Source organism: Fistularia commersonii, chromosome 33 (assembly GCF_037954325.1).
Source record: "Fistularia commersonii isolate RoL2024-O1a breed Wild chromosome 33, RoL_Fcom_v1.0, whole genome shotgun sequence".
Classification (NCBI taxonomy): Eukaryota; Metazoa; Chordata; class Actinopteri; order Syngnathiformes; family Fistulariidae; genus Fistularia; species Fistularia commersonii.
The window spans coordinates 10110943-10125862 of record NC_141316.1 but is presented as its reverse complement, the minus strand read 5'-3'; the positions used below and the strand labels follow the sequence as shown (position 1 = coordinate 10125862).

The following is a 14920-nucleotide window of genomic DNA, read 5'->3' as shown; positions in this document are numbered from 1 at the left end:
GGACCCAACCATCTCTGACCTTCTCTCCAAAACATCTACCATGTGTCGTCCCTCTGATGGACTCATTCCTGATCCTCTCCATCCTGGTTGCTCTAAAGAGAACCTCCACATCTTCATCTCCGCGACCTCCAGCTCTTGTTTTTTCCCCCCAAAAAGGACTCTTGTCTTCACTTTTTCCTGGTGTTTCTTCTTCTTCTTCTTCTTCTCCTCCTTTCATAGGTCTCCACAGCCAATCATCTGGCTCCTCTAACCCTCTCCTCTGCTTCCTCCTTCCTGTGATCCAGAAATCACGTCTCTGGTCGTCCTCCAGATGTCCTGCGAGGAAGCAGTCCTGCCATCCACATCTCCACCATCCCACCTCTGTCCATGACATGACCATCTCAGTCCGACTTGATCTCCAAAACATGTGTCGTCCCTCTGATGGGCTCATTCCTGATCCTCTCCATCCTGGTCGCTCCCAAAGAGAACCTCCACATCTTCATCTCTGCGACCTCCAGCTCTGCCTCCTGTCTTCTGGTCATTGTCAGTGTTTGTAGACCATCTCACCTCCGTCTCCTCCACCTTTCCTTTCCTTCTGGCTGATGTTCTTCTATCTCTTCGTCGCCCCGACACTTTTCTCCACCCGTTCCGACCTGCTGGAACCCGTCTCTTCTCCACGCTCTGCTTCGCTCTGGACTGTTGACCCTAAGCACTTGAAATCCTCCACCTTCTTGACCTCCACTCCCTGCAGCCTCAGCGTTCCACCAGGGTTCTTCTCATTCACACACATTCACTCTGTCTTGTTGCAACTGAGCAAGTTTCTTATCTCTTTTCCACATGTGAAGTGCAGCTTGTGTTCATCCAGGTTTGATATTTGCGTCCGCTGCTCCGGGTGGAAGCTCTTCAACCTGGAGGTGAAGCTACGGAGGAGCTCCTCGCCCTCCTGAGGCTCCTGCCGCTGTGGATCTCTGACAGGAGAAACCCAGGAGGAACCCTTCTCGAAGACGGCAGCGAAAGAAAAGCACAAACTTCCACCACTTTATTACGTCCCATTCTGTTTTTTTGACGTGAAGAAGCAGAGCTGATGTTTTCGTCCATCTTGTCCAGAAGTGTTGGTGTTCCGCTTTCATACATTCACTTATTATTTACAAACATGCAACCGCTCGCCCTCCCACCAACATCTGGACACCAAAGTGTCTCCAATGAACCTCCCGCAACCTCTGCGGAGGAGCCGCGAGAACCTGGAAGACCCTCCTGCGGCCACGTTGAGAACATGGAGATTCCAACCAGGGACCTTCTCGCTGTGAGGCGGAAGCGCTCGCAGACCTCCTGCAGTATTTGGAGTATCTGATCCTCTGGTCTCATGAACATCCTCTCTGGTCTCCTTCCAGACCTCCTCCGGCCTCAGCATCCTTCTACCCAGATCTCCACCGCCCCTCCTCGGTCCGATTTGACCTCCGCTCGGTGTGATCTTCTCAGAAGAGGAAGTCGGAGCGGCTAAAAACCACGACATTTGACATCCTGTGAGAGGCTGCGAAATGTGTGTCGCGCGTGCGGTCAGAATTAAAAAATACAAACCGTGTGAAGAAGAAGAGGAAGAAGAAGAAGAAGAAGAAGTGTGTTTTGAAATGAGAAGTTGTTTCAGATCCAGCGTTGGGGAGATTGAGTAAAGCTAACGTGCGTTCACGGTGAAGGAAAATGGACGCGTCTTTTTAAAATGAGATTTAATTCCCCGCCTCGTGCCGCGTCATAAAACCCACAGTGAGATTATTAACATATCTGTACAAAAATATAGAGTGTAATAAATTAGGAGAGAAAACAAAAGGCGCCAAACCAGATTCGATCGCGTAAAAAAGGTGTGATCAGATAGCTAGTTTTAAATGTACACACACACACACACACACACGCACTGCCGCGCTTTACCGACGTCCTCACGCCGCCGTTTCCTCCCCGGGTTCTGAAAGAAGAGACACAAAGGTGGAGTTGGAGAAGGTTCTGCCCGTTCAGAAGGACACGTTTCCATCAGCGACGGAGGCCGAGAAGCAGAAGAGATGACTCCTCTCACCCGTCCAGGTGCGATAAGCGGGCATCTTGAAGGCGGGGTGTGTGACCTCCACACACACTCTCAGACGCCCGCCACTCCTCCGGTCCACCCTGTTGATGTGCAGCGCCCCGGATCCCGGCTCGCCTTCGCCGCCGCTGTCCTCCTCCGGATCCGACTTCGTTTCCTCCTCCCTCTCGATGTTGTTGTTCTCGCCGTCCTCCCTCTCGTCGATGTAGGCTATCCCCTCGGCGTCCGGGTCTGTGACGGCGGACTTCGTCTCTAAGTGAGAAAGGGTCGATGTTCAGATGTCGGGTTTTACGGACGTGACCCTGAAAGCGGCGGCTCTTCGGAAGAGACAGAAAACGTTCGTTCGTCCATTTTTTCACTCAGGGTTCACCACACCGCGGACTGAACGTAGGGCCACATATAGAGACATACAACTATTCACCCTCTCTTATAATGAAAAACAGACATTCACCCTGTCAGTCACGTGTCATTTTGAGACATGCAATATTCACCCTCTCATTCAAGTCAAAGAAAAAACATTCACTCATTCATTCAAACGTCATGCAGCCATTTACTGTCCCATTCACACATTATTTAGAGAAATTCATCCATTTACTCTCTAATTCACTCATCATATAGTGACATCCGGCTATCCACCCTCTCATTCATACAGACGCACAACAATTCACTCATTCATTCAAACATCACACAGAGAAATTCATCCATTCACCCTCTCATTAAGTCTCATATAGAGAAATAAACTATTCCTTCCCATTCACACCTCATAAAGAAAAAACAACATTCACTCATTCATTTAAAAATCAGAGAAATTCATCCATTCACCCTCCCATTAACTCGTCATGTAGAAAAATAAACTATTCCTTCTCATTCACGTCTCATTAAGAAAAACAGCTATTCACTCATTCATTCAAAAATCAGAGAAATTCATCCATTCACCCTCCCATTAACTCGTCATGTAGAAAAATAAACTATTCCTTCTCATTCACGTCTCATTAAGAAAAACAGCTATTCACTCATTTATTCAAAAATCAGAGAAATTCATCCATTCACCCTTTCATTAAGCCTCCTATAAATACATACAGCCGTTCACCCTTTCATTAACTCATCATATAGAGAAATAAACTATTCCTTCTCATTCACACCTCATAAAGAAAAAACAACATTCACCCATTCATTCAAAAATCAGAGAAATTCATCCATTCACCCTCCCATTAACTCGTCATGTAGAAAAATAAACTATTCCTTCTCATTCACGTCTCATTAAGAAAAACAACTATTCACTCATTCATTCAAAAATCAGAGAAATTCATCCATTCACCCTTTCATTAAGCCTCCTATAAATACATACAGCCGTTCACCCTCTTGTTAACTCGTCATATAGAGAAATAAACTATTCCTTCTCATTCACACCTCATAAAGAAAAACAACCATTCACTCATTCATTCAAACATCAGAGAAATTCATCCATTCACCCTCCCATTAACTCGTCATGTAGAAAAATAAACTATTCCTTCTCATTCACGTCTCATTAAGAAAAACAACTATTCACTCATTCATTCAAACCTCATATAAAGACATGCAACCATTCACTTTTCTATTCACGCATCATCCATCCATTCACTCTTTAACTCTTCACCGTCTCATTCCAACACCCCATAAAGACATACAAGCTTTCCCTTTCCCATCCAGAAATCCATCCGTTCGCTCTCGTCATGGAGACGTCACATCGAGACATGCGGCATGCAGGAACGTGTCCTGGATTTAAGCGACAGTTACTTATTGCGTGTCCGTTCTTCTGCCTCTCCGGTCGGACGTTCCTCTCCAGGGCGCAGACGCTCTTCATCTCCCTCTGGCCGTCGTCTCCGATCTCCTCCGTCTCGCTGGACGCCAGCGGCGCCAGGGTGGCTGCGCCCGCCGTCCACAGCAGCGCCGCCCTGGGGTGACCTCCCTTCAGCAGGAGGGAGAAGACGCCGACCCCCTCGCTGCTCCAGCACACCGAGATGGATGGAGGGACGGAGGGGGCGACTGCAGGAGAGAAGAAGATACGCGAGGAGGTTGAGGTTAGCTTGCGAAGGTGGCGCGTGACGGCGGCGCGTGGCGATCCGCACCGATGTCCACGTTCCTCCAGCGCCTCTCGATGGGTTCCTGCAGGGAGCAGTGCTCCACCCTGCAGACGATCCCACCTCCTCGCTCTCTTTTCTCCTGGCCGGAGGTCCTCCTGGTCAGCGTGGCCGTGGTCCTGTAGAGTCTGGGACGGGTCTCGAAGGGACCCCAGGTCTCCCCGCCTTCGAGGACCTCCTCCTCTCTGTCGTCTCGCTCGCCGTCCCTCAGCTTCAACCAGGTGATGGATATTTTCGGAGGGTAGAAGTCCGTGATCTCGCACCCCAGGGAGAGGATCTGGTCCGAAGAGGCGGAGGAGATGATCTCGGACACGCCGGGCCTCCTGATGAATCCTGCGTGGACGCAAAACGGAGGCCGGAGCTCTCGTTTCTCCAGGAACGGAAGCGGCGTTCGGTTCCCGCGTTCTTCTCACCTCTGGTTTCCCGAGTGACCGGCTGCTTCAGCGCGACGTGATGCACGCTGACCCAGACCTTGGTGCCTCCGCGCTCCAGCTCGCCGCGCGGCAGCTTGCACTGGCTGAAGGCCGAGAAGAAGCCCTCGGAGTTGGGTCGGGGCGCCGAGGAGGCCTGGGAGGCCACGGGGCTCAGCTCTCCGCCCTGGCAGAACCAGCGGAACGTGATGACGTCCGGGTGGAAATGGGACGCTCGCACCGTCAGGCTCATGACATCTGGGACGAGAAGAAGTACGGCCGTCAACTTCTACTTCGTCATCAATTCATTCATTCATTCATTCATTATCTATTACGCTTGTCCTTCAATTCAGCCCGGATTGGTCCGTCACAGGCTCACACACAGCGGCGTTCACTCGGTCATTCACACATCACATATTGACAGTCGTTCACTCATTCATTCAAACATTCATCATAAAGTGGCACAGCCATCCACTCATTTATTTGAATATAATACATAGATATAAGGCCATGCACTCATTCACTTATATGTCATAAAGTGACACAGCCATTCATTCATTCATTCATTCATTCATTCATTCATTCACATGTCATATAGAACCATACAGCAATTCATTCATGCATCCATCCATTCATTCATTCATTTACATATCATATGCAGACATGCAGTCATTCACTCATTCATTCATTTAATCATTATAGACAAAGGATCGCTCACTCATTCATTCACATGTCATATAGAAATATACCATTCATTACGATATACCATTCATACGATTCATTCAATCACTCATTCATTCACATCATACAGCCATTCATTCACATGTCAAATATAGACATACAGTCATTCACTCATTCATTTCAACATAATATATAGATATAAGGCCATTCACCCATTCATTCACATGTCATATAGAAACATAAGCCATTCATCCATTTGTTCATTTATATTGTTCATATATAGACACACAGTCATTCACTCATTCATTTAATCATTATAGACAAAGGGTAATTTACTTATTCATTCCCATGTCATATAGAAACAACAGTCATTCATTCATTCATTCATTCATTCACATCATATGGTGGCATACAGCTATTCATTCACATGTCATATATAAACATACAGCTGTTGCCATGTACAGACAAAGCCATTCACTCCTTCACTCACGCATCATAAAGTGACACATTCATTCATTCATTCATTCATTCGTTCATTAATTCACATTTCATATAGAAACATTCATTCATTCATTCATTTACATTTCATTTGTAGATATACAGTCATTCACTCATTCATTTAATCATTATAGACAAGGGGTCGTTCACTCATTCATTCACATGTCATATAGAAACATCCAGCCATTCATTCAATCATTCATTCATTCATGCATTCACATCATATGGTGGCATACAGCCATTCATTCACATGTCAAATATAGATATACAGTCATCCACTCATTCATTTAAACATAATATATAGATATACAGTCATTCACCCATTCATTTAAATATAATATATAGACATAAGGCCTTTCACTCATTCATTCACATGTCTAATATAGACACACAACCATTCACTCATTCATTCACGCGTCTGGTCAATGAAGGGTCTCCAGTGAGGATCCATCATGTCTCTGGAGTGCGGGAGGAACCCGGAGAACCCTGAGGAACCCTGAGGAACCCTGAGGAACCCTGAGGAACCCCACGCAGACACAGGGAGAACATGGCGACTCCACGCAGGAAGGAAGACCTCCTGTTGGGATCCAAGCAGGGACCTTCTGCTGTGAGGAGGAAGCTCTATAGATCCAGAGCGGTGGATGTGTCCCACCTGAGTCACTGGGCGTCTCTGCCAGCTGGATTTCAGACACTTCCGGAGCAGCTGCAGGGGGAGAAGATACAAACCTTCAAACCTTCAAACTTCTGCGCTCGCAGATCCAAAAAAACCAAATAACAGCAAGACGTCTTACACAGGATGGTGAATTTCTCCGACACTCTCTCCACAACGATCTTATCCTTGCCCAGGTAGGACACCTGACACTTGAACACGGCCCCTTTGTGGACGGAGATCTGCGGGACGAAGGTCAGCGAGGAGACGAGCTGCTGGGCGCCGCTGCCGGAGGAGTGCAGCGGCCCGTGGGAGTGCAGCTTGTAGTAGCCCATCTCCCCTCTGGATGACAGCAGAGGACCTTTCTCCGACGCTGGGGATTTGAGAGTTAGACCGTAGGGGAGATGGATGGTGGTTAGAGGAGTGTGAAGGCAGTTAAAGCTGGCTTTGGAGGACACACCATCTTGACGTTGTTAGTAGAATTAAAATGTTCGAGGGGAAAACACAGCAGATTTAGAGGCGAGCGCTCATTTCACATTGTGTTTCTTCTCGTTTAAGAACTACGGATGGGTTTTTATTTCGATTGATATCTACGATTATTGAAACCCGCCCTCCTGCCCGGCTTAGAGGAGACCTCGTTGCATCTGCAACCACGAATACCACGGACACCTCTGCTGCTGCTGCTGCTGCTGCTCACACGCGTCGCAAAAATAATCTCCAGCCACCACATCCTGTGCAAAATTATATTCATTTTAATTTTAATTTTATCGCATTTTATTTCATTATTATTATCTATCTATTCTATTCTATTTTATTTCATTATTATTATCTATCTATTCTATTCTATTTTATTCTATTTTATTTTATTTCATTATTATCTATCTATTTTATTTTATTCTATTTTATTTTATTTCATTATTATCTATCTATTTTATTTTATTCTATTTGATTTCATTTTATTTTATTTTATTCTATTTTATCTTATTTTATTTTATTTTATATCCCCTGCACAAGGTATTTCTTTATTTCTTTTTTTCTATTTTTCTATTTCCTATTCTGTTGTAGCTATTTTACATAGATTTGCTTTATTTGTATATATAATTACTATTTGCACATTTTTCTACCCTCATGTTGCAGTGACAAGCGAATTTCCCCAATGTGGGATCAATCAGATCTTATAAGAATAAGAACAACTTTATTTATCCCGAAGGAAATTGTTGTGCCAGAGTTTCAAATAAAACATAACAATAATAGATAATAGTAGGAAGGAGGGAGGATAAGAAATACAAATAAAATATAAAGTGTCAAAGTTAAGGCTATATATCTTATGTTATGCCATGTTATGTTATGTTATGTTATGTTATATTATCTTATAAGAGCTTCATGGCTCCTCTGTGCATCATAAACAGGAAGACAGTCTTCTACAGCGTGGCAATGGATCTTCACGCCGTGAAGCTTCATCGTGCAGAAGATCTCCTCTGAGTGCAAGTCTAGCAGCTTCTCAGACAATATCAGAGATGATTTTCCTCCTCTGGACGCACGGCGGTGGATTCCTCGTGCTCTCCGGGTCGCCGACCTTTGAGGAGGCCGACCCGAGGTCATCTGGACGCTACCGGACGTCCTACCTGTGAGCGAGGTGTCGGAGATGGGGGTGTCGTTGAGGAACCAGGCGGCGTGGACTCGGTCCACCCTCCGGCCCTCGATGCTCAGCGTCACCCTGCCTTTCTGCCCGACGACCACCCGCGGCGGGAGGATGATCCCCGACACGCTCAGCGACTTCTGCTTCTCTGCGGAGAAGAACCGAGAAGAAGCCGATGGAAGGCGGACCCGGAAGGGAACGACGACGAGCGACGTTTTGGACTCACCGTCCCGTCTCCTCCACGAAAAGCCGAAGCAGAGCAGGAAGACCAGGACCAGAGAGATGCACATCAGCGCCACGGAGGCTTTGGCCGATTTGGTCAACACCGGAGACTGATCTGGGGGAGGAACTCGTCAGCGCCGCCGTCTTCTCCTCACGGATTCCAGAAGAAGAACCTCACCCTTCGGGTCCAGGATTTCCAGGTCTGCGAATCCACGCGCCGGCTCGGCGTCCCCGGGCTGATGGACGGCGCACTCCACCTCCCCTCCCCGGGCTCGCTGCTCCGAGTCCAGAGTGTAGTAGCGCCGGGTTCTGTAGGTCCCGTCCGGGTTCTGCTCGGCCGCCGGCTCCTCTGGGAGGACGGTTCCGTTCTGCAGCCACGACACCGACACGTCCTCCGGGTAGAAGCGCTCCAGGTCGCAGTAAAGAGTCAGGGGAACGCCGGGCGAGGCGGACGGCGCCGCCGACAGACGGACGATGGCGGGATCTGAAAGGAGAAAAGACGATTCTTCTTATTTTCCTTTGGGTTTCAGCGAATCCACCGTCTCCGTCTCTCACACCAACAACCTTCATGTCCATCCATCCTCTCTTTGTCCTTCAAGCGAGCTTCACCATCAGGGCAGCCTATGATGTCCTGCCTTCTCCTGCAAATCTAAACCAGTGGTATGGCAAAGACCCTACATGCCCTCTATGCTCAAGCACATTGAAGCACATCCCAGTGGGATGCAAGTGGGTTGAGTGTCTCACCCTGAGATACTTCGGCATGCAGACAGGAGCAGGTGGGGATCAAACCAACAACCTTCTGATTGAAGGGACTCCCGCTCTACAAGCCGGGACTCAACCGCCTCAAACCAGCACTTAACAAGTAGTAATCGATGACTTTTAACGAGCCTGTATCAGGGATATGCAGTGAGGTTCATGGCCGGTGAGGCAGGAGAACTGCGTGCCTCACTCATGGCTCTTTGCAGACTTTTTTTCTGGTCGCTCAGCACAAGAAACTAGTAACACACGTACAAATTAGAAATGTAGTTGATCTAGTAAAAGTGTGTAAACATTTTAATAGCGACATATAGAGAGACGGCAGTCCGGTCTCAGTGCAGAGCATGCCGGCATTCAGCTATCAATGAGGCTCAACAGTCGGCAGCCTCACCGGTATATGAACAGTAAAAACAGTAAATGTGAAAATCCAGCCGTTTTGAATAAAAAAAAAAACCAAAACATCTAAATACAGTGATCCCTCTCTATAACGCCGTTTACTTTTCACGGTTTCGCTACTTCACGGATTTGCATGGTGCATTGTGTTCTGCATTCTGATTGGCTAAAAGGTCACTCCGCTTCTTCTCTACCTGTGCGTCAATAACGTTGCAGTTTAATATGTACACGTACCTAAAACAGCTTGCCAAATTTACATGACGTACGTGCAAATTCTCTTGCGATTTCGAGTTTCTCTAAAACCCATAATGTTGACAAAACGCTCTGGAGCGACAAAAGGGTCCAAAAGGCAGCGGAAGATGCTATCTATGGCAGATAAAATTAAACTTCTGGACATGCTAAGGGAAGGTAGAAGCTATGTGGCTGTAGGTCGGCATGACGGAATGAATGAATCTTCCGTTCGTTCCATAAAGAAGGAAGAAAAAAACATAAGGACGACAGCGGCAATAAGTTTCAATAAGGATGCAAAAAGGGTTGCAACTGTCTGCAACAAGACTATGGTAAGGATGGAGTCTGCATTAGCTGTGGATTAATGACTGCAGGAAAAAAAACATTACGTTGGATACAAACGTTATCTGCCCAAAAGCGAGAATACTGTATCAAAACTTTGCTGACAGTGACAGGGTATTTAATTGTATATTAATTGTAAAAAAAAAAAAAAAATGAAGGCTTCTACTACGGATTTTGCCTATCACGGGTTCTTTTTGGAACGTAACCCAGGGAAAAACAAGGGTTTACTGTACCACTGAAATACCTAAAACACCATCGCAGCGCAAATCGCTAATAAACATAACCATTAAATTCTTTGTTTCATTTGACATGTTTTTCCTTTCAAGATTAGCAGGTGAGGCACGACCTCTCCTGCCTCACCTGCCTGCACGGCGTACACACTTACGTGTGATATTGAGGTGAAAGTGAAGTTCTGTTGAGGAACCGTTGACGGACGCTCTGCAGCCGAAAGTGGCGTTCTGGTCCTGGAGGGAAGGGATGAGCGTGATGTTGCCCACCGCCCTGTAGGACCCGGCGGGGGTCGGCTCGCCGTCCAGCCGCTGGGGGTCGCTTATCACCCGCCCCTCTTTGGTCCAGGTGAAGGAAACAGGCGGGGGGTAGAAACCATCTGCAAGGCATTCGAGCCGGCTCTCTTTCTCCAACACCGCCCACTGCTGGGGGACGGACAGGGAAGGCAGCGCTGCAGGGGGGAGAAGATGGAGAAGGGATGAAGGTTCGCTTCAGGCTGCGCCGAGGAGTTCCAATCGCCGGTTTTACCGAGGACGCTGAGCTCCACGGAGCTGTTGTAGGTGGTGGCGTCTCCTCTGACGGAGCATTCATAAACCCCCCGCAGGTCTGGGGTCGTCCTGAGGACGCTCACGGAAAAGTCTCCGTCGTGGAAAAGGCTCGTGTTCCAGCCGAAGGCCGGGTCGGTGCGCGATACGCCCTCCGCAAACGAGGCCACGTGGGAGCCGCTTCGCGTCCAGCTGACCGCGACCAGAGCTTCGTCTTTGTCCAGCTCCACCCGGCAGGGCAGCGTGGCGGCTTCATTCAGGCCCGCCTGGACTCCGGCTGCAGACGCTTCGAGCGGGAACGCCAAAGACAAAATAAGGACATGACTGAGCATCGAGGAGAGGCTGGACTCTGAGCTCAGAACACTGGATTTATTTGTCCGACTTGACAGAATGAATGAATGAATGAATGAGTGAACGCTTGAGACGCTCCTTTGTGCTCGCCGCCATCAGACTGTCCAACAGCAGTCTGGACGGCGCACAACTCTCACCCATTCACGTGTCATGACCTAAAACCGCTGGCTTTTTTATCCTTGTCGTCCCCGGCTAGCATAAGAATAAGAACAACTTTATTAATCCCGAAGGAAATTGCTGTGCCAGAGTTACAGAAAATAAAACAGTAATAAATAATAAAAGGCAGAATTAGAAATAAAAATAAACTATGAACTATAAAGTGTCTCAGTGAAACTATAAGTGTCTTAGTAACAAGTGAGGTAAGGAGTGCACAATAGTATGATAGAAGGAAAAGTTGTAGTGTAGCTGTTATGAGATGATGGCATGCATCTGCCTATTTGTGTTTCTTTATTTTATTCATCACTATTGACACGCTATTTATATTGTCGTTTAGTTTTTCATCCTCACTCTTGCAGTTCTCCCTGCTGTCTGTTTAGTCATGGATGTCTTTGCTATTTTCTGTCTACAATTTGTCTGTCTATTTATTTTTGACGGTATAAACTTGTATAAACTGTAATGCTGCTGGGTCAAAATAATTTCCTCTATGGGGATCAATGAAGTTTATCTTATCTTTTTCTTATCCCGAATAAAATGCATGAAGGAATTCCCTGTCACACCTTCACGGTCATCCAGGTAATTTTTCTCTGCGCAATAATTCACCGTCGTGACCCCAAAGTCTAAATATGCCGACCATTTGTCTTATAAATAGTCAATACTTTTGTGTCTGCGGACGTTGATTGTGAATTCTCATTGGTTTTATAGGTCATTAGGGATAAATAAAGTTGCTCTTATTCTCATTACAACTGAATGTCTTCAAGTGAAGAAATTCAAGTCCGGTTGCCAAAACAAGAAGATTTCAACTATACTTTCCTTTTTCCAACCCTTTATTCCATATCGAGCTTCATTAAAATGTAATCTTTTGTTTTTAATATCGATCTTTCTATCGCAAACATAGGTTTTATGTTTATTTACGTCGAACGAAACAAACGACAATACCGCCGACGCGCCGCTTTTATTTGAAGTCCCTGTTTGACTTTCACCACCTCCTTCAAGTTCCCCGTCTTTTCTTTTCATCCCAACTCAAACACGCATCTCCTGGAATCGGCTCGGCTCCGGACGGACCGTCAGTTTAATCAGTAACCGCAACAATAAATACCCGCGGCTGCGCTGGGGTGAAAACTTTCTTTGTCACCCTTTTTTTTGTGTGGCACCTGTCGCTGACAGTGATGGATTTGAAAGGTGAGGTTGGAGGACGAGGAGCCGGGGGGGGTTTTGTTGTCCCTGTCTGGTTAGATGTGACGCTGAAAACCTATTTCAACATTGTTTTGAAAGACTATTAGTTTAGGTTGGGAGTAAAATAGCGATGGAGCCGCTGGTGTTACGGATGATGGATGAATGAATGCGAGTCATTTGCTTTTTATACACAATATTATAAGAATTAACCACGACCTGGGTGACCGAGAAGCTCCATAGACATATAAGAACAATATATCTGATCATATCTTTTCAAAATAATTCCATATACAGCGGACCCTCGATAATTTGCACTACTCACAATTTCTTTTTGTAATTTGGTTCTCGCCATTTATCTTTCTGTAGCGTTTTTTTTTTTTTTTTTTTTTTTGCAGTACAGTGATCCCTCGCTAGAACGCGGTTTACTTTTCACGGTTTCGCTACTTCACGGATTTGCATGGTGCATTGTGTTCTGCATTCTGATTGGCTCTGATTGGATTTTGTCTATCACGGGTTCTTTTTGGAACGTAACCCCCGCGAAAAACAAGGGTTTACTGTATTTGAACATTTTTGGGGGAATAAATAGCCATATTCTAGCCTAAGAAGAAAAAAAAAAAAACAGTAAAAATAACGTAAAATTAAACTAAAATTGATTTTATGAAATAAATAAAAAACAAGATCTCCTTTGCTAAACCGAAATAGCCAGCATCATAAATTCTCACTCCTACAGTTGTAACCACGCGGAATAACATTGGCTGAGTCGATCCGTCCTCGGCACGCTATTGGCCGATTGAGCTCCGTTCCTCAAGCTGATTGGTTCACACAGAACCAGCAACCTTGCAGGTCGTGGCCGGCATACAAGGTCCTGATCCACTTCGCCGCCGTTAGCGTGAGCGTGAACGCTGTCCACTTTGTGCTATTTAGTTTGTGAAAGACCATCGCTGAAAAGATAAAACTTCTCAGTACGTTAAAAGAGTTGGCAAAAGAGTTGCAAAGCTCTCATTGGCTGTGCGGCGCCTTTGCGGTTCGAAAAAGGGTTGAGTTATATCTGCAAATACCATCAAAATGATCAGGAAATTCACTTTTCGCAAAAAAGTGAGGTTGCGCCGTAAACGGACAAATAAGTCATTTAGCATTTACTGGTTTCCCCAGAAAGGCTTAAGACACGTGGTGTCATCTTGGCAGATGCGGAATATTTCCCCCCCGGGGACGAGGGTGTCAGTAAACGCACCGTGGAACGACCCGTGTCATCGTATACGCCGATGACAAAAAGCTTTTCTACAAAGTCGGTAAAGTCGTCGCTGCGAGCGGAGGAGGGGGCGGGGCGGCGGGGCAGACTTACGCAAAATGAAATAAGCGGTAAAAATGTTACGCAGGAGCAGACGTGCTCAGTATAATCTAGCAAATGCAGAGATAGAGCTTTAGCGATATGATGCTAAAACGTCCCCGGCTTTCATACGTGCCATCAAGAAGAATGTGGATTGAAACGAAACTCCACAGTTGAGTAAAATTCAGAATAAAACTCAAAACACCGAGATTCTCAGAAGCGAGCGACTCGCAATAAACCTCCAAAGAAAACAGTTTTGAAATTGTGCAACTTGGGTGGGGAAACGGCGATGCAATCAAGCCCGTGACGGTATCGGCATTCTACTCACCTCGCTTTACGAGAGCCAGGAGGACGAAACGTACGAGGACTTTACACTGCATGGCCGGGCTTGTCTTCACACCAACTCCTTATCATCAGGGCCCTCTGCTTTTATACGCCGCCGCGAGCCGACAGTGGGTGGGTTTGTCCCGCCGGAAGGGGGGGAAGCAAGAAATATTGTCCCCGGGCCCGACGGCAGAAAAAGGAGGCCCCTGTTATGTGCATGCTGACCTAAATAGGCGATGGGGCAAGAGAGAGACTTAAAGAAAAAAAAAAAAAAAAAAAAAAAGCTGGGAAAGGAGTGAGATGTGCAGGGAAGCACAAGTGCAGAACAGAAAGCGGGTGATTAAAATTCAGTCGGGCCGCGGGCCAAGGCTCCGGGGCTACTTTACATTGGCGCGGCGTCGCCCAGAACAAACGGCGAGGGCCGTCCAACCGAGCTTATGTGGGCAAACACTCGGCCGAGACCCCGGCCCTTTTCTTTCAACGCCGGGAAAATTATGGCGGCGGTGCATTCAGGGGGGGAGAAGGAGGAGGAGGAGGAGGGTGAACCAGAACGCCGGTTGTTTATTTCGCTTTTCACAAGCCGCGGCGAGCGTCCGAGGTGGCCTTTCCCCTTCGCCGCGGCTTGTTTGGCGGTTTGCGTTTGGAACAATGGGCTTTGAAGACGAGCCGTCGCCCTCCCGGCCAATCATTAACAGCGTTATCTGTTTGGGTTTGTTTGACTTTGCGCGCTAATTATTTGTCACGCACATCAATCTCTAAACATTGCTTCAATCCCCTGTTTGGAGAGCGTCGGGGATGTGTGCGTCCAAAGGCCTCCCTTTCACC

The 14920-nt window shown here is 46.9% G+C and overlaps 1 protein-coding gene across 8 annotated transcripts; it reads right to left on the bottom strand.

Moving 5' to 3' along the window:
- Nucleotides 1-1688: 1688 nt before the first annotated feature.
- On the bottom strand, nucleotides 1689-14380 carry LOC147215018 (uncharacterized). Of its 8 annotated transcripts, none has more exons than XM_086140922.1 (13): nucleotides 14100-14380; nucleotides 10745-11047; nucleotides 10374-10667; nucleotides 8448-8753; nucleotides 8274-8384; nucleotides 8034-8195; nucleotides 6551-6781; nucleotides 6412-6462; nucleotides 4584-4838; nucleotides 4159-4503; nucleotides 3827-4075; nucleotides 2045-2302; nucleotides 1689-1936 (listed from the first exon to the last, which is right to left on the bottom strand). In XM_086140922.1, the coding sequence occupies exons 1-13, from the start codon at nucleotides 14149-14151 to the stop codon at nucleotides 1911-1913; spliced, it is 2643 nt and encodes an 880-aa protein (XP_085997048.1). In that variant the 5' UTR covers nucleotides 14152-14380; the 3' UTR covers nucleotides 1689-1910. The 8 variants fall into 8 exon arrangements, with proteins under 8 accessions (XP_085997048.1, XP_085997047.1, XP_085997045.1 ...); XM_086140921.1 differs by having other exon boundaries at nucleotides 4159-4447; XM_086140919.1 differs by having other exon boundaries at nucleotides 6551-6871; nucleotides 14100-14378.
- Between the last annotated feature and the right edge of the window lie 540 nt (nucleotides 14381-14920).